Source organism: Porites lutea, chromosome 4 (genome assembly GCF_958299795.1).
Source record: "Porites lutea chromosome 4, jaPorLute2.1, whole genome shotgun sequence".
NCBI lineage: Eukaryota > Metazoa > Cnidaria > Anthozoa > Scleractinia > Poritidae > Porites > Porites lutea.
Window position 1 is genome coordinate 10990097 of NC_133204.1, and position 22961 is coordinate 11013057.

The following is a 22961-nucleotide window of genomic DNA, read 5'->3' on the forward strand; positions in this document are numbered from 1 at the left end:
GACAACGAGAACGTCAAAAAGGCAATAGGTTGAATAGGCAAAACAACAACTGTGCATGCGCATCACGCTATTTTTTTTTTTACATTTCTTTGCCGTCACTGCACGACTACCGATGGAAAAATGCCTAATTTCACGTTTCATGGAGGACGTAAACAAGCGACGGCTAAATTTCCTTGCTTTTTCTGAACCTGAATGTGCTTCTTAGGAATTCGGCTCAAAAAGAGTTCGCTTGCTTATGACAAAGTAAATGAGTTGGAGTAAGGGACTGTGCAATAATTCCCTGGAGGGGGGCTGGAAAATGGGTGAAATATGCCCCAAAACTAAGTCATACCCCCCCTCTCATAAAGCAAAATTTAATTTCAACCCCCCCTCACATAACGATAATATTAAGGCTAACCCCTACCCCCCTTGCCCTTGAAAATAGTCTCCTCCCATTGATTCCCTCATACCCAGTTATACTTGTTGGATTTCTTCCTCCGGTACAAGCATCACTTCAAATGACTCTTCGACGTATGTTCAAGAGTCATTAGAAGAGTCATCAGAATCACTGGACTCTGAGCTTGTGTCGTCTTCCCATGAATTGGGAGATTCCTTATCTTCTTAGCATCTCTGGCACTAAGGTTCCCGCGTGCGTGGGTGAGAACTCAGGAATTCCTGTCTGATTGAGCTTTTTTTTTTTGAAGCTAAATTTAATCATACTGTGTTTTATTTACCATAGTTTAAATTTGTATCGCTATTAAAATTTCAACAGTTGGGTTTTTCATTCTGCTAAATTATGATGCCATGTATGCTAACATTGGCATCTTTCTTTTTTATTGAATAACATTATAGTGCTACTTTCGCAACTTTTAATTAAAGTTTCCTGTTTTATTACATCCTAGTGCAAATAAAGTAGCACTTTTTTAACATATATAACAGAGGTATTCCTTTCCTACTGCATGTCAGATAGGAACACAACAGTTCAGCGATCAGAACACCTTAGAGTTGATAAATTTATCAGTTTTATGTCAGTTATTATTTATATTTGAACCCTAATAACTCCTCCACTACTTTTCCAGTTTGCAAAAAGGAATGAAAAAGTAATGCCCCCCTGTATATATTGAATTTTACCTCTAAACCCCCCCCCCCATGTCTAATTTTCCAACCCCCCTCCAGGTAATTATTGCACAGTCCCTAATCGGGATAGAGATTGAAAGAACGCAAATTCACTTTTCAAGCGAGGTTTTCGTGGCCGTCGCCGTCGTGGTATCTTAAACTCCTTATTAACTCGACTTCAGAAGGGGCATAAAATCGGACCTTGAAGAGGGATAATACGCGGAAGGGCTTACACTCGGATGTATGTTTTTTTGTTTACAAGTAGATAGGCCTATAACTGGGGGAGCTTATAAATGACAATTTACTCCTAATAGATCCTTGAGTAACGTTTGCGCAAAATACACAAAACGAAAAAACTGCTATACAATCTGCCAAACGGTTTATTGAGCACTGTGGTGGCAGAATGGTGGCAATATTAAATTTCTTTTAACCTTCCTGCCTCGATTGCGTATGCAGTTAAATTTGAGCCAAAATAATAAATAAACTTGCGCTAATTTTTGAAGGTGTCTTGTAGTACGTTTTGCCTTTTTGAGGGGAAGAGGATTCAAAACAAGGGTGGTTGAGCTTCGCTGAAATTGATAAAAATGGAAAATAGTGGAGGCAATGAAAGAATGATGTGTCACCATTGATATTGCTTTATTGAAACTTCGAGGACTGTACAGCTGTTGTAAAGAAGTTTTTGACAAATTTGATTGAAACATTCCATTTCTTTAATTTTTACTGAAGAAGGGCTTCTAGGAAGGGTGGTTTTATTTGATTTACGATAAGCTGAAAATTGTTAACTCAAATTTCAACCAACAAATTTATTACCGCCCATTATGAAATCTTTTGATGAGCAATAAGCACCGGTTAAAACATTAAATAAACTGGACAATGACTGCTACTGTACATCTTTAACTGTCTAACAACAAAGCGTTTGGAAAGGGACTCTAAGTCAGTAAACGTTTGGAAATGGACTCTTAAAATAAGCACGTATACAAATAATAGTGGTAGTTGGGTCTCGAATGACGTAGCAGCCTTGTCAACCGAGTTTATAACAACAAGCAGAGAGAGTGAGAATCGGGTTTACTGTTCTGTTATATTTACCATATTTTTTACAGTTCAATGTCTAATGCTACAAAACCTGATTTTTTCGTAAAATGTTGACTCTTTAACCCACAAAAGTGATCAACGTCAAATTATTCCTAATATTAACACAGCCATATATATATAGGTCATTAGATAAAAGGAAATGAGCAACAAGTGGAAAAGGAATTGACTGTTAAATAAATTCTTCTCATCAGTAATGTATGAAATGTTTGGTGACTAGTGTAGGGACTAGACATGCTGATGTTGGGTTTAAAGGTTAAAGTGTCCAGTGCTCAAGGTATAACAAAAACAAACAGAAACCCGAGATCAAAACGTATGTAATCTGATATGTGACCGCCTCTTACAACACCTGGATGAGCAGTAAGGCGGACAGTATTTGCTGCTGCGAGTACAGGAGAAAGGACAATTTCCAGGGTTCATGGCATTGGAATTTGGCTGGGTTACCAGGCGAGGAGCAGTCGATTGTTGATTTGCCGATTGTGTGCAGCAGCTTGGATTGCAGCCAGGTGGACACGAAGGGCCACCACAGTGATTTGGGCAGGACGAAGCCCCCGAAAAATGTGGTTTTATGGCATTAGGTTGTGGCTGGGTGACCATTTGCGATCCAGGGAATTGTTGATTTGCCGATTGTGAGCAGCAGCTTGGATCGCAGCGAGGTTGACAGGAAGCGCCTTGACAATGGTTTGGGCAGGACGAAGCGCCTGAAAAATGCGGTTTCATGGCATTGGGTTGTGGCTGGGTGACCATTTGTGGTGCGGGAGATTGTTGATTTGTTGATTGCATGCAACAGCTTGGATTGCAGCCAGATTGACAAGAAGAACCCTGACAATGGGTTGGGCAGGATGAAGCGCCTGAAAAATGCGGTTTCACGGCATTGGGTTGTGGCTGGGTGACCATTTGTAGTGCGGGAGATTGTTGATTTGTTGATTGCATGCAACAGCTTGGATTGCAGCCAGATTGACAAGAAGAACCCTGACAATGGGTTGGGCAGGATGAAGCGCCTGAAAAATGCGGTTTCATGGCATTGGGTTGTGGCTGGGTGACCATTTGTGGTGCGGGAGATTGTTGATTTGTTGATTGCATGCAACAGCTTGGATTGCAGCCAGATTGACAAGAAGAACCCTGACAATGGGTTGGGCAGGATGAAGCGCCTGAGAAATGCGGGTTTGTGGCATTGAGTTGTGGCTGGGTGACCATTTGTTGAGCTGTCGATTGTGGACAGCACCGTCGATTACAGCCAGGTTGACACGCAGCGCCCCTACAGTTCTTTGGGCAGAAAGCAGTGACTGAAAAATGCAGTTTTATTGCATTGGACTTCGGCTGGTAGGAAATTTGTGGTGAAGGAGATTGTTGAGTTGTCGATTGTGGGCAACACCGTGGATTGCAGCCAGGTTTACAGGAAGCGCCCCCACAGTGGTTTGGGCAGGACGAAGAGCCTGCAAAAGGCGGTGCCATAGCATTGAGTTGCGGCTGGTAAGCCTGTTGTGGTGCAGGAAATTGTTGAGTTGGTGATTGTTTGCAGCAGCTTGGATTGCAGCTAGGTTTACAGGAACCACCCCCACAGTGGTTTGGGCAGGACGAAGCGCCTGCAAAAGACGGTGTCATAGCACTGAGTTGCGGCTGGTAAGCCCGTTGTGGTGCAGGAAATTGTTGAGTTGTCGATTGTGTGCAGCAGCTTGGATTGCAGCCAGGTTGACACGAAGCACCCCCACAGTGGTTTGGGCAGGATGAAGCGCCTGAAAAGTGGATAGTTAATGCAAAAGAGTGAAAAAAAAATGTGAAGAATACACACTTACCTGTTAAACATATTAGCCGCTCATTGGAAGACCATCACGCAATATGCTCAGGAGGTTCCATGGCTTATCTAGTTTTGACTCGGAAGAGTGCATGTAACAGATTTACCAGTGAACGCATGAACTGGATGCGTTTCTCATTTCGGAGTGTGATGAAGGACGAAGGTTGAGATTTGCGATATTCATTGCTCGCTCGCCAAGTGTTTACCTGCTAAAGCTTCAAATCGTGATCGTTTTCTTTACTATCCATCTCTTTCCTTTCGCTTGCTTGCGAAACTAAAGCACTATGAAGCCTTCAAACAAGCGAATATGACTATGAACAATTTCGATGAAGAATCCTTCTCTAGAATGGTCACACAATCTGCAAATGGGTCATTGAAGCAACAAATATCCATTTTGGCAGATTTAATTCACAACTACTCCTCCCAAAAGTATGGATTTTCAGAGAATGAAACAAAAGTGGTTTTATCTGGTTTGAAAAGATAACATCAGTTTGTACTCTCTTAGCGGCACATCGTTTAAATTGTTTAGTGTCCGATAAAGTTTTGCGGCTGAGGTGTCCCCACAAAACCTGTACCTTTTTTTTCCTCAGCTTTCTCCTACTTTTAAACCCTTGGGATGTCCAGAAAATTTTAGAAATATACGACTTAAAGAAGACATTTCTTGATAAGTTCTACATGATGAAACAGTCTAACAAACGTGTTCTTAGTACTAGCTCTTCTCCAATGTTACCTGGAACTCTAAAAGAAACTAAGATATTAAAAGATTGTATCGAAGCGGAAACAAACTTGAAAGAGTTTTTTGAAGTAAAAATGAACCATTGATAAATAAAGAATAATGGTAAATTTTAAGCTCGGTGAAATGATAAATGATGTGATCAACATGTCACCAGTACGGGACATTTAATAAAACATGGTTTCTTTATATGACAAATATCACCTGTTTATATCACATGTTATTATTTTGACAGTGTACTACACATACCTGAGCAGACAAACTCAACCGACCCAAGTTTTGCAGATCCTCCACTGGAAAGCTTGATTCCACCATTTTCCTTGATGCCCCTTTCAAAAGAAGCAATCATATCTGGGGGTACCTCTGGACCAAGGCTCAGTGTAACCTCCACAGTGGACACTCCATTTGGCATACATCTGTAAATATTTGAACTGCCACAGGATTAATGATTCATGTAACTGCAAGGCCTTATAAGAAGAGCCCCATTTATGTCAAAAGGCTATTTGGGCTATCGGTTTTAATGGTTGTTTTCTTTGGCATACATTTGTAATGATTGACAAGCTTGGTGCATGATTCAGCTCTAAAGCCATATTACACGGGGGTTGTTCAGCAAAGTGCTTGTTGTTTGCTCGTTTCTTTGCTATTTCTAAAGCCTGGTTTTCACTAGCGCATAAGCATAAGCATAATGACATACGCACGCGCAGAATGGCATATTTGACTCAATTCTCGATACCAGCTCTCCTCAACCCGATGATAAAAAAGATGGCAGACGAAGCGTCCGCCTTATTGCTTTTAATATGTTAGCATGAGGTCTGGGTCAAAGTGACCTATGATTGGTTCACGGCCTTGTGCTTATGCTTAGGCTTATTTCGACCCCGTTTTCACTGGTCAAAGCTACGAATTAAGCATAAGCACAACCACAAGAAGAACGAACTTGTCCATTTTTCTTGTGCTTATGCTTATGCTTATGTTGACCCGCTTTCCACTTGCTTACACATGTGCTTGTGCTTTTGCTTATGGTTTTGCTTATGCGCTAGTGAAAACCAGACTTATAGACTCAAGGGTCAAGAGTACCTAGATAAGATACCTACACAGAGAAAAGATGAGAAACTCATGGACAAAGATTTATGACCAAAAAATAAATTAATAAATAACAAATTATTTATATGTCTTTTGTACACATAAAGTGTTATTTCTAAATACTTGAGAGTATGTCGTGTAACTGTCACAAGATATTCTCCTGTTTAACCAAATTCCATGTGGATATTCCAGAACCCCCCATTTCTCTTATTTTTTTTTACTTAAACTTAATCGTCCAATTTTCCAGCATGCTAGTCCCTACCTGACAGTGTTCACTGTAGGTTGAACTGTGATAGACTTAGCTTGAAAATAATTGATGATCTGCAAAAGTAAAAAAAGGTTTCCTACAATATATTTCAGCAATAGACCACACTTTCTATTATTACAAGTGATTTACAAGCTTTTCTTGTGTTCTCCCAACATCCCGCGTAGGTTATCACGCCAGTAAACCCGTAGAAAGTGTGGTCTACTGCTTTTATAAAATACCTTTCAGTAAAACTATGAGTACAATAAACCATAGGTTTTTAACCAATCAGAACGCGCGTACTATCTTAGTTGTTTTATAAATTTAGATTATTCGTTGTGCAATACGCGCACCTTTTAGTTAACCTTTTTAAGGTTAGCGTTCATTAGACTTGGACAGTTTTATTAGAGAATTGAATTTTGTTAAATATTGCCGTGTATTACTTACACCTGACATATTTTTTGCTCATATTTCCTTTCTTAATGCTCGCTTTCCAAATAATCTTTCGAATCGACCCGATTGCGATTCTATGGAAACCAGCCTACTTATAGATTTCAGATAATCTAGTCGACTGCGAGTGGCGAAGTCGTCCCGGTCTAAGAACATATTTAAACAGTGGATATTACTAGCGGTATGCACTGGATGATTAAATCTCCATGCTATGTACACAGACAGGCCGGTTGGTTTTCCTAAGAATAATCCATTGTCTAATTGGGAGAATGATAAGCTTAAGATGTTCTGTGTTGAATTTACCGCCTGTTGAAGTAGACTGTTTCCACTTTGAACGTAAGTTGTACACATTATGTTGGCTGCAGGCCATTGGAAATTTTGCTGGTTGGGTGGCGCCTCAGTTAAGTTGAAAAGCATCTTGTAAGTGGTGTAACCTGCAGATTCGTGATCATAAATAATTATATATGTTAAACCTTTTTTTTGCACGTCAGTCAATTCAACTATTACATTTTAGTAATACCGAGATCAAATGAATTTTTCAGAAAATGTTGACAGCAAGGAAAATTTTGAGCCTCCCAACGTGATTCGAACTTCCAGCCCACCTTAGCTTGAAACGTAAATTCGAATACTTGAGCCGTGGTAAAATGTGCAAAAAAGAAGACAGTGGAAAAGGAGATTTCATTTTGTGTCTCTCCACCTACTATCCGGTGGCCTGGCACAGCTATAGATCACTCAGATATGGGCGACTCACTGGAAACTCGTGATGCGAAAGGTCTAAGATATTTGAGGAATCCGGAGTAATGCAGAATTATATGTTTTTACCAGGTAGAGGCTGCTTGCAGATAAAAGGCTTGGGATCAAAACAGTTTTTATCCGCCCATCCAGGAAGAACTTTCCCTGTTGTTTGCACGATGCAGTTTTCTTTTTCATAGCCATTAGGTTCTCCTTGCACCCACTCAGAAAACGGAATCGGGGATCCATCGACCCAGAAATAGCGTGCTTCTTTTAAGTCATCTTTTAATCCAATCCATGCTTCCGATATGTTGGACTCTAAATATTAGAAAATGATGCAACGAAATGAGACTGTTAGGTTATTGTTCTATCATGAGATTAGGCCAGACGAAATAAAGAAAATATAAGGTGACAATCGTATTGCAAAGCTTCTTACTTTTAAGCAAGTCCACAACAAAAAATTCTTCATCTCTACTTTCAATAGAGGCTAGTGTTCCATTTTTCTTCACACAGCTCATGAGTGCATCATACCAGCAATGTGGGGTATTCACAACAGAAAAACACGAACGACCGCCCAACATCGCAGAAAAGCCTTCTGGACAAGTAGCTTTTAAAAAGAAAAAGAGAGATAACCAAAATGGGACGATGAGAGTGTCTATAGTTACTTTATGGCTTTGGTATTTATTCAGGAAACAACTAAATAAGTGACTTTAGAGCTTATAAAAAGCTTGCTATCCGTCACTAAATCTAATCTTTTGAAACCTAGTTAATACTATTTGAAAAAAGTCCAGTTTCTAGATCAAATACAGCAAAGCTCAAGGAAGAATGTGTAAGAAATAACAACCTGCACTTTTTCTGATTTTTTTTTTTATGTAATTCAATATGACGGTCAATGCCTGATCATAGACCTAATGCTATGATGAGTAAAGCGAGCTCAGTTAAATGGCCATTTTAGAAAATACGCGAAGCACAAGATAATTTCAAAAATCAAGAATATGTCATATTTGTTATGTGTAAGGACATGTGTAAGATTCTTTTTATTTTAACCTTTTCTGGTGTTTTAAAAATAATCTAACAAAAAAGTATGTCCCATAGTGATACAATACCAACCTTCAGGAGCTGGTTGTGATATTCCTGCGAAAAACGGTTCAAAAAGGAATTTAAGGACTGACAGAAAAAACTTGTATTCAAAAGGCAGTTGTAGAGAGCCTTAGATTCTGAGTCCAGGACGACTACGAGTACGAGATTTTCTCAATACTGAATATTGCTCACGCGTGAGACAGCGTCATTTTTGCGGCAAAACGTGATAGCCGTCGTCATTCTACTACGAGTTTTTGCAAGAATGTCATAGTGGAACAAGTTATCAAAATACGGAGAGGGCTAAACCTCCTTCAGTATCAATACCGTACTAACTTCTTTGGTGAAAAAAAGTAAAATGAAGTTTTCCGTAGTGTCATTTTTTGTTTTTTAGAACACGCGCAAAAACTTTAAGTTTAATCTCGTACTCGTACTCGTTCTCGTCCTCAAATCTAAAGCTCTCTACTAGACGCAAACACGTGTAGTACGCCCACCGTACCATTGTTTTACAAAAGGGTTCATTTAACTCCCCCTCCTATTCCAACTCCCAAAAATGCACAAAAAAAGCAAAAAATTCTTCCTTTAATATTATGGACGGTAAGTCTCGGTAAGACAAATGAGTTTAAAAGATCTGGAAACGTTACAACGTTAGATTAGAAGAAATCCATTCAAAGGAGGGAAGCAGTGACGTTTTTGAGCGACGCAGTCAACCGGAAGTGAGCCTTTTTCTCTTTTAATATGCCAAAACACTACCAATTTTTTTTTGTTTATTTTGTTTTGTTTTTTTTTTTTGCTAAGTGTCTTTACTCTTTTATAGAATGTGTTCAAAATCACAGCTCAAGAGTGCGAAAAGTCCACTTCCGGTCCGGTTGACGTCCGTGGCTCATAACGTCGCTGCTTAAGCTCCCTAATTACGATACAGGAACGAGAGCGAATAAATAGGAGAGAGAGGAAATGTCGCTCTTGGGATACCTGAATTTCACCAAAGTTATTTTTAGATCAATTAAGTCCTTGAAATTAATCTAAAGTTGGTTTCCGGAGGGGAACTTAAACTTTTCAGTTTTCAAAAGAGAATAATGGGGAATTAAGCTCTCTTGGTGTGTAACAATTACAACAGTATGCATTGCTTGCTTTGAGGACGCGTGCGTGGACTTGATACCGTTTCAAACGATTGATTAATGTGTGCGGACGTACTAGGAATTCACATATCCTGGCCGAAGTCGTGAGATTCCTTCTCTGACCCATTAATCTCTCTTGGGGGAGTTACAGTTGAAAATCTCCACAACAGCAGTCTTGGGGACAGAAGAAAGTGGCCATTGTAGAGAGGTTTAAACATGAGTAAATATATGGACTGTCCGCCAAAACCGGTGGTCAATTTAGCAGGTGGCTGTTGTGGAGAGGTGGCCGTTAAGGAGAGATTTATAACAAGAGTCAATGTATGGACTGTCCGCAAAAAAATGGCCCGTTGTAGAAGGGTGACAGTTAGTGGATTGAGGCTAGCTTAACCGGTTCTTCCGCCGACTTACCTGTAGCAGGCAGAACGTTATCTTGGACTTTTCCAGTTCCATTTTGTCCAGGTTCAAGTAACACCACAACATAAACTTCGCTACCACCTCCTTTTGCAAATCCAACTCCCACCTCTTTGTTGCTCTTCCAAACCATCTGCGTAAAAGAGGAAGAGAGGTTTGACAGCTTAGGCTCAGCCCAGTCGAAGTCAGTGATGCAGCTATACCACTTGCTGACGCATGCGGTGACAATACTGTCTTCTCCGCTATATTTGCAAATCAGTTGTCCGTACGTGGAACTGTTGTCTTTCTTCGCTTCTCCCAAAGCAGCAATGGTCGTAGCCCATTTGTTAGCTAACGTATTTAGCTTTTCTGAAACCAACACGCCTGGGGAACAGTGAAGTCTTCGGAAACGGTTGATTGCAGCGACTAGGTCAGCGGATGTTTGTTCTCAACAAGAAAATGAGCAGAATTTAGTTAACGAAGTGGAAAAAAGATAATTATTTAATCATGATACCTCAGGAGAAAGACTTTCTACTTTTGGCCGGTCGACCATGTTTGCGATGATCGACTACCTATACCCGCACATTTTAAAGACTGAGATTTATGATTTTTACAAGCTAAGGTCGCAACATCTAATCAGACTGGAGGCTAAAGAGGGGTTAGAATATAGATGGCCCCCAGGATCACAGGAGGGGGAGTTCGAGAATATTTTTCCGCAGCAGTTCCCAAATTTTTTCAGAGCACAACTGGCTCCTCTATGTCAAAGTTGCGCCGATCTGAAACAATTCCGGACGTGTTGACCACTAGTGCAAAATCCAGCTAGCAACTTTTTGAAACTATGAGTTTTTCAGTGCTCTGAGCAACCATTCTTACCTGTAGTTTTTAATAGCGTAATCGTCAGGGATTAAGTAATAAGCAGTTATTAATGGGGTACACGAATTTGGTGTGAAAACTCGTACTCGAAGCACAGTCTACGTCCCTGTATTATACGTTACAAGGTCTACGACGGTCGGGAGACAGTGAGACTCTCCGACGAGTAGCTGAGAGAATGAAAGAAGGTGTATGAAAATGTTTCAATGTTACGTCCGAAATCTCGCGAGTGTACGTGCAAACGCATTTCATAAGTGCTTGGGTGGTTAAAGTACCTATTTGGCATTCACAAATCGTACCTTTGACAATGAAAGTGGAGTTGAGGTTTCGAACGAAATGTTAAACGAACAAGAAAGGCTTCAAAAGGGAACGTTTTGGGGCTGTATTATACACAACCCCTGCCATTTTTGAGTTGCCCCAATCCTCTGCTTCAAACCGAGGTCAAGTGCGAAGCCATATGAAAATGATTATATAAAACTAATTCTCACAAGAAAGATTTTGCACTTGGCCTCGTTTTGAAGTAAAAATTTTTGGAACTCGTAAATGGCCCTATAACAGATAGCAAAACAAAAAGGCAAACAAAAAGAAAAAAGCTTACCAGGAACTGCAGGAACTAGTGGAGCTGGTGAAGCAGTTACATTCTTTGTTGGAGCAGTGGAGACAGGTGTCGCTGTTTGACTAGGTGTAGCTGTAGGTGTAGGTGTAGGTGTTGGTGTAGAATCATGTTGAATTCCATCGGTATCTTGACTGCCTTCACTATCCGACAGAGTCAGTTTCTCTAAACAAAAAATTTAAATTGTAAGTAAATTAGATTTGTAACTTGTTCACCCAGAGAGCACTTAAGAGTCCTTAAGAACTCGTTGAAACGTACCCGTGTGTTCCTGATCGAACTGGAATTTGGAAGTGTGAGTTGTTAACCCTTTTACTTTCAAATGTGGCCAAAGGAAAATTTCGACCAAATTTCCAAATTTCATTTTCTACAAATTTGAGAAACAAATAGCACCATGTGTAAGTACAGGCAGAGAGCTTTCATTTGAATGGTAACATCACAGGACTTCGTCCACAGACTCAAAAGTTAGAGTCACCTTACAAAACTCTATCAAACTTTCTGGCAGTGAAAGGGTAAAGGAGATGGAAAAACCGGAGTTCCCGGAGATGAACCCCTCGGAGCAAAGGAGAGAACCAACATCAAACTTAACCCACATATGGCGTTGTTGCAGCGATTTGAACCCGGGCCACATTGGCGGAAGGCGAGTGCTCTCACCGCTGCGCCATCGTTTCTGCCCTAAATCTGAAGTAAATATAAAATCTCTTTTTCTGTTTGTACTGTCACAGCATATTCTTGTCAAGTTTATTAATATTTTGATAGGGTAGTTTTTTCTTGCACGAGGCGGTCACAAGCAAATTAAGACATCAGTGAATCACTAAAAAGAAGCGCCCCGAATATTTTAGAAAGTTTTCCGAGACAAGTTCACGTCAATATGAAAAATTGAATATAATTTTTTTCAGTCCCTTTCTTCTTTTCTTCCAAAAGGAAATAAAAACATAGTTTAGCATTTATTAATGATTTTTTAATTCAATTCAATGCAATTTACTTTCTCACAATTTTTTGATTGCTGCTAAGTTACAGCCTTTTTAGGTCATCGTTTACAGTTATAAAAATTTCTATTTACTTAATATTAAAATTCGAGTATGATGACCAAGTAAACCATTCGGGTTTTCTAGTTGGCCACAATAATATCAACTACGTTTCGTTTAAAATACATACAGACGAGGAACCAGAAAGACAGTCGCATTGCTGTACGTTTGTCGGACCTTTGTTTTGCAATTTCAGTTTAATACCTTGTAGTTAGCTAAAATTTAACCATAAGCAAGTCAAGTCGAGTCAAGTCAATTTTTCTTTAAACTCACACAGAATAATAATTAATACGAATTAGTGCTTTAAAATATAAAATCGAGAGATTGTGAAGGAAAAGAAATTTTCCGTTGTAGGTTCATTGTGCAGAGTTTGGGACAAATAGTTCGTGGAACTAACCGACTGCAGGTGACCCAAACAAGAATATGAGTAGAAGGAATATAGATACAAAATAGTTGTTTAGATAAAAAGTATTACTTCATTGATTAAATAGTAGTTAAACATAATATAATCGTAAAACATTAGGAATCAATAATAGTATTATAACGTCTTGATATATAGACGAAAACTGGAAAACGGCTTGTAATGATTTTCTTAACATCAATAGATAAAGAATTCCAAAATTTTGGACCAGTGTAACTGAGAGAACGAATGCCGTAGTGAGTGGTATGAACAGATTTAACAAACAGATTATCAATCTGTAATTGACGTGTATTATATGTCAAAATTGAATGAATAGAAGATACTGGGTTAAAATAATTAACAAAACAGGAAGGGCTTAGTTTTTGGTACCACTGATAAAAGAAGAGAGAATTTCAAGATGAATTATATCAGAGAATTTTAGAAGTCTGAGAGACTTCAGCAATGGCTCAGAATGTGATCTAAGGTCGGAAAAAGTCATTATTCAGACGACTCGTTTTGCAAAGTTGTTACAGGTTTTAGGTAGGTTGGGTACGTGGGACCCCAAACTTGAATATCCTAAGAAAGAAAGGGGTAAATTAGGTAATAGTAAAGCATAGCAAGTATGCCAACATTGACATAGTACCTTTACTTGGAAAATACGCCTACAGTGTTCGACAGTTTTAAGCAGAGTTCATTAACATGATTCTTCCAAGTCAAGTTTGAGTCAAACGTGACACCTAAGTATTTGACCGTGGAAACTTCTTGGATGTTCACACCATCAATTTTTAGTCTTTTTATATTTAATGACTTGTATGGCTTTAGTTTCTTAGAATAACAAAATTAGTTTTCAAAGTACTCAGAGCTAGTCTATTAGATTTCATCCACTCAGCCACTGCATGGAGCTCTTGATTTAGGATTAGTTCAAGATCATTAAGGTTTTTTACGTGAACAATATATATTAGTGACATCAGCAAATAAGTGGAAACTAAGCAGTTTCGAGGTGTTCGGTAAATCATTAATATATAGCAAACGCATCATTTAACCATTAAGACTTGCAGTAAGTTCTCATGTCAAAAATTCAAAAATCCTTCCTTGCTTCTTTTTTGGAATACTTTTTATTAAAATTTCTAGATGACTGTTTATAGTACTCACGTTCACATCTGAGCCCAGCATACATCGGAAGGCAGTCACAATGGTAGCCTTCTGGCTCGTCGACATCGATTTTACAGGCTCCTCCATTCAGACAGGGGTTCTTTGGTAAGCAAGCTACAAAAGATAAAGTCGAGTGGCAATTATTTGGCACAGTATCAAGATACAGAGATACCAAGGCCTTGTGTCCACACCTAATGCGCACGATTTCCAAAACTTACGTGTTCATGACGGAAGGTCAACACTCTCCCTGAGTTTTTGCCATCGATAACTTAGTTATCTCTTATTTGTGATTTATCATTTACCTCTCAAGTTCTGTGCTACCTGTGGAACATTATTTGGAAGCCCACCACCTGCCAAAAAAAAGTTTTTCAAAGTCAAATACAAACATGCAACTATAAGATAATATTTTTTGGCAAATTCAATTCAAATACAGTCGATCTATCCAACCCTACGGCTGTCAGAACGCTGCTTTGATTTGACGACTCATACCGTCCTTGAGTTTTCATTTCCTTTTTTACCTAGAATTCAATAACACCGGCATCTTACAGGCTCTTAGCAGAGGAAAGTATTATTTCTGAGCTAAAGATGATAGAGGCATTTTCTCGTAAAGTTGCAGGATCGATTGTAATACTTAACGGTACAAAAAGCAAAATAACCTTGTTCAGTAATGTTTTAGCTTTCACTGTGTTAGAGTAATAAACTTAATTTTTTTAATACTTGAAAATAAATAATTCTTACAAGCTTATTATTGTTCGGCATGTAAGTAAATAATCTACCTTCAATGAAAGCCTCTCTAATCTCGTTTGGATCTAGAACTCTCGGCCACGTGACGAACTTATCAATCTTCATTGGCAACATGTGATTCTTCGCGTCGTTGTTGTTGTTTGGCTTACTAATAGTAAACTCGTGAATATTATTTGCCCTGGGTAACGCAAGTTCGGTAGGTTGAACTTTGAAACTTTCCTTTCTTCCGTTGACAAAATACGTTAGCCCGTTTTCTGAAAGAAAAATACGAATTCGGCAGTATAAATCAGGTAGTTTATTTGTATCGTTCTCTCCACATGTATTTGTAAGTCAACGAAATGACCAGTTACATCCCAGGGGCCCATCGTTTGCATTGGTCACGTTCGTTACAATATCCCATTTCTATAAGGGGAATGGGTCGGCGCAATGATTTCTAGGACCCTATTGGGCGGAGACGCATTACACATGATTGGTTGATGGTTGCCTTGACTACATGTCACATAGACAAATCATAATTGACGCTTGTTCACCCAGGCAAACGATCCCTAAAATCACCGCGCCTAAGGCTTGTTCTCATTACTCCTAGAGTTTCTGAAGTGGAGGACACCACGAGGAGTTCTAGTTGTGAAGAAGTAGGTTAATCCACATATCGCAATTTTTAAATGCGTAAGTCTTATTGTGAAATAAAAGACACCTGCCTTTATCCCAAGTAAAAGCGAATGAAAACCAGGAATTGTAAGGTATTTTTGTGTGTAAGATTGATTTCCTCCATATCTTCAGACTGTTCGCCACTTCTAGCACGTACATGCCGTTTTGGTGGAAGAACGAAAATCCTCGGGAATTATGATCCGATCCGCCGCTGGAGAAGATAAATTTAGGTACTGAAGGGTCTGGAAACACGTTGATTCTTTCGATTTTTGCCCAGAACATCATTGTAATGCCATCAGGACACTTATCAGGATCACTGATGCATTTTCCTTCAAAATAAAATAGCATAGAAAGATATATAAAAAATACGCGCTTCCATCAGACACTGCTTGAGCACTCTAAGCCATTAAGCTAAATAGAAAACTCATGCAATAACAATAACAATAAGCTTTACTTGCATGACCATAACAAAGTATTACAGTATTGCAAAAGCTACTTGAAATTAATCATTGATTCATTGTAAATTAAATATTTAAAATAATTTGAAACTTATCAATCATTGTTTATTTCTAACCATCAGTAGGATTAATTATTCCGGAGATAAGTTTGTCTCTCAATTCAAAGCAAGTTGATATAAATGAAATTAATTGGATGTTAATAAAATAGTCAGTAGAATTCATCAGATGTGATAATAAGGACCCACGTGATTGTAGTCGTAGAAACGGTATTTTAGGTTCTAGTTTAGAGAAGAACATATCTCTTATCGAAGAAAAACTTGGACAATCTAATAAAAAGTGAGTTTCATCTTCAATTCTGTTACAATTGCAGAGATTGCATAACCTTTCCTCACGTGGTATATTGTCGTATCTACCTGTCTCAATCCTAAGTTTGTGACTGCTTATTCTCATGCCGAACATCGTGCTGCTGAAGGCAGCAGCCTCGCTTTGCGAGAACTCAGTTTGTTTTCACTTCGCTTTCCCTTTAATAGCAAAAATTCAACAACATGTTTTTTCTCTCTCTAATACACTGTTAATCTCGATATGTAAATACCATGAGCTACTTTTTTTTTAAAAAAATAATAAAGTAAACACAGGCTTGATCATAACAACAAACGTTTACTTGAAACTCGCCTTTTTAACTCTCTAACCGAGGGTGGGGGGAAGGTGTCTTCAAGGAAATCTGTGGTACAGTCCGCCTGCCAGTATGACGTCACGTCTCGCGTCAGTAACTTTCAAAATGGCGAGCAAGGTGTTCATCGAGGAGACGGATAAAAATTTCGATTTTATCACGGAAATACTGTTCCGATTTCTTGGATTTGGAGATTTTAAGGTTTCTATTGTCATAGAAAAGTAGACTTAAGTACTTTTTTGGAATGAAATGTCCACTGGTGTTATGAATTTTAAAGATTCCTTTCTATCGTCGAGCAAATTTTACGGGCAATCATACCGACGGGTCACACTTTTGAGGGCCAGCGCACAGCAAAATTGAGGAGTGAGGAGTTAACAAATAAACAAAATTATAAAATCACGGACACAAAATATCAAAACGATTTACACAAGCTGATTATAGCAACACCAAAGCTCACACACTTTCGATCAAATAAGCGATATATAGCGATATTTGCTAGCTTTCTAGCTTTTCCTCGACCTTGCTCGTCCAGGTAACTGTCGTATCCCTTGCTTATTGGCACAAGCGACGCGAGGCTCTTGCCCGTTACTATGTGACGTCATACTGGCAGGCGGAGTGGGTCAAGAAACTTAGGTGGAAAACAATAGAGGTACCTCCCCCACCCCCTGCTCTTTAATAATATTAACCCATTTTAGAAAATCCCCAAACCAGGTCACTTTATCAAAGGGCAAAGGGCCTCCAAGCTTGATGCGCAGTCATATCTGACGTCACTGCTTAATATATTGCTAACTAGTTGATAAAATGGCAAGGACCTTTCACCTTCAAAATTTCCCAAGTCAATCCAACTGCCCTCCTTGATAGTTGACGCTACCTTTCCTCTTGCTAAAGAGTCAGCAATTCTGGCGCCATTCTAAAAGTATATTACGTAATAAAAAAATTGCATTTTCTAGTGGAGTGAGAATTATCCAAGTCACATAATGATATAAGATGCCTAACTTAACTTTTATTATCAAACAAATTCCTTGAGAAGCGCAACGAGTGTATTGGATTATACTTTCCGCTTCTATAAGAAAACACCTGCAGTCGCTCGGACCTTTCTCGAGTGCTGGTAGAAATCCCCAAGTACTTAAGTCATGTATGAGAGATGATCTCCAGTAGGTTTTCGGGATTCGGGATTTGCCTTCATTGAAGGTCTTAAAGCAAAATGAGGGAGAGGTTCGGGATTGAATGGATAAATGGGATGCGGGATACCCGGGAAGGACTCGGCATATGAAAGGGGTGGGGATGCTCGTCGTCTCGTTTCGGTGTGTAAATTTCGGATTTTGGTCTCACTTAGGGTGTTCTAGGCAAAACGCTATCATATTTAGCCGTGAAGGTCTCGTTTAGGGTCGCAGGCAAAAAATATAAATATATATATATTGTCTGTGTTTAAACATGGTCTCCTTTGGGGGTCAAAAAAAGCTGGGGCCACGCCCTGATCGGTCTCCTTTAGGGGTTTAATTCAAAATTTCCAACGAGCATCCCCTCCTCTTTCATATGCGGATTCCCTCTCCCCCACCGCGAAAATAGAAGTTACCATCGGGATTGGGGATCACGCCAAAATTTGGGTCGCGGAGGGAATGACGGAACTGAAGAACCCTACTGGGGATCCTCATAACAAGCCAGTTTTTGTTGTTTTTTTTTTCTTTTCCTCAGATTCCTTATGTAATTAATACAATTGTACCTGTAGTATAACGGGTTTTGAAACCTGTCACCCCCAGTAACGCAATTGACTCTGTTCCTCTCCTACCCTCCCATCCCTGACTTTTTACGGGCTCTTACCCCGAGTTTTGGGAGGTTCTTCGATACACGTACTTCTATTTAAAGTAGTTGTACCTGTAGTATAGCGGGGGAGCCACCTTTTTTATCAGGCGTCTTGTTATTCTGAACTTCATCGAATGACCAACAGTGAGAAGCGGTAGAAAACATACCTTCACAGCCACCTACAGGTGAAGAAATAAAGAACGTCAACTATAGCTAGTGCGCAGATGTAGTGAGGTTTATCGTCATATAAATAATGCAAGGGTCACATCCATATTCAGCAGTGAGGTCTCTTTCTAGACACCGAGACCCTTAGATATTTTAACAGTGAAAATAGCTTGATCTATTCGTGAAGTCGTAAAAAGAGATATTGTTTAAAAAGTTTCCTCAATGGGATGGTGGACAGATGGAAATTTTGTCCTTTGGGGACTTCTGGTGTAGACGTTACTGATCCTGCCTTTGTAATCATTATTATAAACCAATGGTTCATCATTTGCCTTTTAATTTCAATAAATAAATAAATAAATATAATTATTGCGTATTAATAAATATATGCTTTGAAAAGGTGATGAACATCATTGCTCAATTTCATGCAGCCGTCTGTTAATGTCTATAAAAATGTTTTGCTATATCCCAGCATTGACTAGAGAGGATGGGGGGATTAAGCTAAAGGAAAAAGCGTTATTTGGGAGGTATTTATCAAAAGGAAAAAACTGCTATCTTCATTAAAGTTAAGATAGCTTCTTTTTAATATCAACATCTTGGCCAAATGAGATATACCAGAAGAACTAAAACATTTCACTTTAGCGTACAACACTGAACCAGGAGGAGGAGGGGAAAAGCAAAAGGGAGGTAAAAAGTGGGAACGTTTTCAACAATTTTTACTGTGATTGTAACCTTGTATGAAGCCTTTACGAGGTACTTCACCGAAACAATCACAAACCGTTAATCTAAATTGAACGTAACATAGTAAAACACACATTTAAAACTCCAGCAGGCTGGAGGTAGAACAGTTGAGATTATTTAAAGTTCTGGCCTAGGGTTCCGAGAAAAAAATATTGCTATTGGTCAAACCGGAATCCAACTCCGGATTGAATTGCGAGTATGGTACGCTTGTCCCTAGGCTAAACTAGTCTCCCCTCAGCTAACCGTAGATAACTGACAACTTACCATCAAGAGCTGATCTTCGTTGGATCGCTATCCGTTCCCTCCAAATTTTGTGGTTGAGTTCTCTCGCACATTTCCCTGCTAAAAGAAAAAATGGCTAAGAAACGTTTAACATTACAAACAAAAATCTTGCGGCTGTCACTTCGGTTTTCCCTGTCCACAGTAACTAGTAATATCGAAAACGGGGGGAATTAAGGGAGTTTAGGGAATTTTTTAAATTACAACTGGAATAGCGACAAGAATTTAAGCAAAGTCAATTTTTATAGCTTTTGATAAGCATAGCAATAAAGTGCACGTGAATGAAACTTCTGGTTAATTTCTTTGCCTCATGGCAGGACTACGCTAGTGGAGTTTCCTGATGCTATCCGACATTTTTGATGGAGGACGTACGTTATATAACTCAAGACGTCCATTCTTTTTTTTTTTCCCCTTTGAACCTAGATACGGTCTTGATAATTCAATAAGCTATTTTTCACGACGGCGTCACTCTTCAGTACTAGAATCCATTTCATATTTCCTTTTATAAAAAATTTCAGTTGTTATACTACTACATGAGAAATTTCTGCAATTTGATTGGCTTAGGGTACTGGTATTTCATCTTAATTTGAAATATCTACATGTGAAAATTCCACATCTTTTGCGGGTAGGAGTATAAACAAATAATAGCATGATTTGTGCGTGATATTTGGCATAAATACCACTCGTGATATTTCAAAATTGTCTCAAATTACGTATAACAATTTCGAAACTGATCACCGTTGGTATTTATACCAAATATCATTACAAATCATGCTATTGCCTATCCTAATCCCAAAAGCTCTAATTTGCACAACCAGGCAAAACCCTGAAGGATTCCGGTACTAGTAGTAAAATGATGTCACTGGCAATTGGCCTTGTGATCAAATAGTATTCGGCTACACTGAAGTTTGAAAAATCGACTGCATTGAATAATTAGCTAGAAAGGTTGTAAGAAAGCGAAATCACTTTTGAGTAACCTTTTCGCTGCCGTCGCCGTTCTGTGTCTCAAACTCCCTGATGCTATTAGTAAATCTGTTCTCCCTTTCTGGCAGATAAATTATGGACATTAAATTAGAAGCAAGTTGATTAAGCTGGAGGCAACATATATGGGCAGAAAACTGTCACTTCGCTGTCTACCATCTGATACACTTTTCAAGGCAAAATTTATTCCAGAAGACCTGATAAAAGCTGGAGATTGGAGGGTCTCAAAAACAGGTTCCTTTTCTGCCGTTAAAACCCAAAATTATTTTTGCCCTTAACCATAGACAGTACAAATTAGGTTTAACAGTTTAAACAAGCAACAGGGAAATTAATTAGAGCATCGATAACATTTCAGTACAGGTATTGTCAGTGAAGTCTTAAAAAATGCATAAATGACCATCAAAACGGCATTAGAAAGGTTGTTGAAGAAGGCACAAAATTTAAGAATTCTGGAATAAAAATGAATATTGACACAATAACTCAAGAAATACAATACTAAAGATTAAAGTTGCAAACACAGAAGAATTTTTCTAGTGTTTCGGGTTTCTTAATAAACATGGCCACCAATTGCCAAAGAACTTTATTGTAACTACAACTACCTCATCTCCGGATAACCACTCCCGGGTTAATAAGACCCAAGAATGATCTTACGCTACTCTTAAACGAACCCTACTAGCGGTTTACAGAGGTGCCCCCTCCCCCGCTTCCCCCACCTCCCCTGCAATAATTCATTTCCGGTTTGATTAACTTTAGGTAAGATATGAAAACTGAATCTAACGCCTTAGTGGCAGCAGTACGCACTGATCTGGAAGATTTCTCCGCAGAGAAAAGCTGTATTATTTTATAATACCCCTCAACGTACCAAAATTAAAGATTTACGTACGCTCACTCAATTAACTCTCTTACGCGTGTATCTAGGGGGACCGCTCCAAAGATCTACTGATTAGACTTCCTAGCTACATGTATTTCAAGCAGGCAAATAGCTCAGAAAAAGTGACGAGTCAGTGAGAATTTCGAAACTGATTGCGAGTTGTGAGGTCAAGTAGCCTAACCACTGATTTAGACACCTACAGAGTGAAAAAAGCTGTTACCTGTAAGTATCACTGCCAGAAATACTACATAGGGAGGGAAGGAAGATCCCATTCTTCAAGCGTTTCTAATAAAACGACTACGGTATTGTGTATTTGGCCAGCAAACCTTCCAACAGTAGCCCAACTGATAGAATTTAGCGTGCAAGTCCAATGGCTGCCGGCAAGACACTAATTAATCTGGAAGTCGACTGAATTATTACAAATCGCAGAGAAATGGGAAAAATGTGTAATTAGTAACGGGTAATGTGTAATTGGTAGGGAAAAAGACACTAAAGTCAGGCTGAAAACAAATTATTGAAACCAAGTAATGCCTTTGAAGGTACAGAAAAAACTGCTTGGGTAGAGAAGGTTTGAATAAAGATTATCAACTAAAATTATATTTTAACTGTTGTATATAACTTACCATATAATGTTTATTCCTAGGTGACAGAAACTAATAATGGTAATATTACCAATAACCATTTTGATTATTATTTCACAATCAGTTAGCCTCAAATTAAAACAACTGGGCTTCGTCAGTAAACAGTGTAAATTCAACTCAAAACTACAAGCCAAATTTACACTTCTTAAAGATTTCAAATTCATTTCGAAGGAGGCTTTCAACATTTAGAACGGTCTAAAGAAATAATAGATAAAAAAAACTCCTTAAGGTACGTGTTTTCCACCTGCACTCTTTGTCCTCATATTAACTGTTTAAGAATGACACATTTATATCATAAGCTTCGATGTATTTTCTAAACGGGACTTTTTTCGACTATGGAAAAGATGAGTCTATCTACTTGAAATTCGTCTTTGATAGATAAAGTTCTTGTTTTAAAAGTTCCAGTGCTCTGATATGAAAGTAAGAATCATCTGTGGTCGATTCACAAAGCATTTAAGTACCTGCACAACTGCTGAGTTACAAGACGAACTGAGGTGTCATGTTACCAGAGAACTACAACCTTGCTCCAGGAAACTTAGTTACCCTTATCCGACAAAGCGTAAAACACCGACATCGAGAGTGGAGATCTTTTAGCTGCTTCCAAGTTGGCAAGCGAACGAGACATCATTCTCATCTCCGTGGAATCAGTAGAAAAAGTATGGACTTAAAGAAGTTCACGCATTAGTGTACAGTGATTTAACTCTATGCACGTGTCTTTCAAAATACCACTATTGAAACCTCTGTTTCAATGAAATACACAAACACTCAAGTCAGATAAAGCAGGCATTTTATTTTCTCCCACTTGTAAATATGCTAATCATTGTATAAAGGAATACATAGTCCGTCTGTGAACTCTATCTTCTATGTTTATTAAAGCTTTTACGATTACTTCTACTCTAACATTCAAGAAAACAAGACATTGAATTCGTTCATGTACTTTAAAACAGAGACATAAGTGACTTCATCTGCAGAATCGTCAATCCTTTGAAGACTGTTACCAAAATAATGATTACAGTTTACTCCAATTCGGTTTATACAGTCAAACCTGTATATAACGGCCCTATATATAGCGGTCACCCTCCATATTTCGGTCACCGGAC

At 38.8% G+C, this 22961-nt stretch overlaps 1 protein-coding gene across 1 annotated transcript; it reads right to left on the reverse strand.

The window, feature by feature from the left end:
* Window positions 1–1821: 1821 nt before the first annotated feature.
* On the reverse strand, window positions 1822–22495 carry LOC140934184 (uncharacterized). The gene is made up of 17 exons (XM_073383855.1): window positions 22405–22495; window positions 19354–19431; window positions 18259–18365; window positions 17203–17293; window positions 15306–15584; window positions 14640–14861; window positions 14166–14213; window positions 13864–13977; window positions 11272–11451; window positions 9822–10250; window positions 8329–8352; window positions 7655–7825; window positions 7309–7536; window positions 6790–6920; window positions 6055–6113; window positions 4962–5128; window positions 1822–3920 (listed from the first exon to the last, which is right to left on the reverse strand). Exons 1-17 carry the CDS (start codon window positions 22493–22495, stop codon window positions 2491–2493), a joined length of 3849 nt encoding a protein of 1282 aa, XP_073239956.1. The 3' UTR covers window positions 1822–2490.
* Window positions 22496–22961: the final 466 nt, after the last annotated feature.

Coding starts and splice junctions, on each gene's coding strand:
- LOC140934184 (XM_073383855.1), bottom strand. CDS start 22,495: ATGAGAATGATGTCTCGTTCGCTTGCCAACTTGGAAGCAGCTAAAAGA. Junction 19,432..22,404: donor TTACGCTTTGTCGGATAAGG/GTAACTAAGTTT, acceptor TTTTTCTTTTAG/CAGGGAAATGTGCGAGAGAA. Junction 7,537..7,654: donor TGTTGTGGACTTGCTTAAAA/GTAAGAAGCTTT, acceptor TCTAATATTTAG/AGTCCAACATATCGGAAGCA.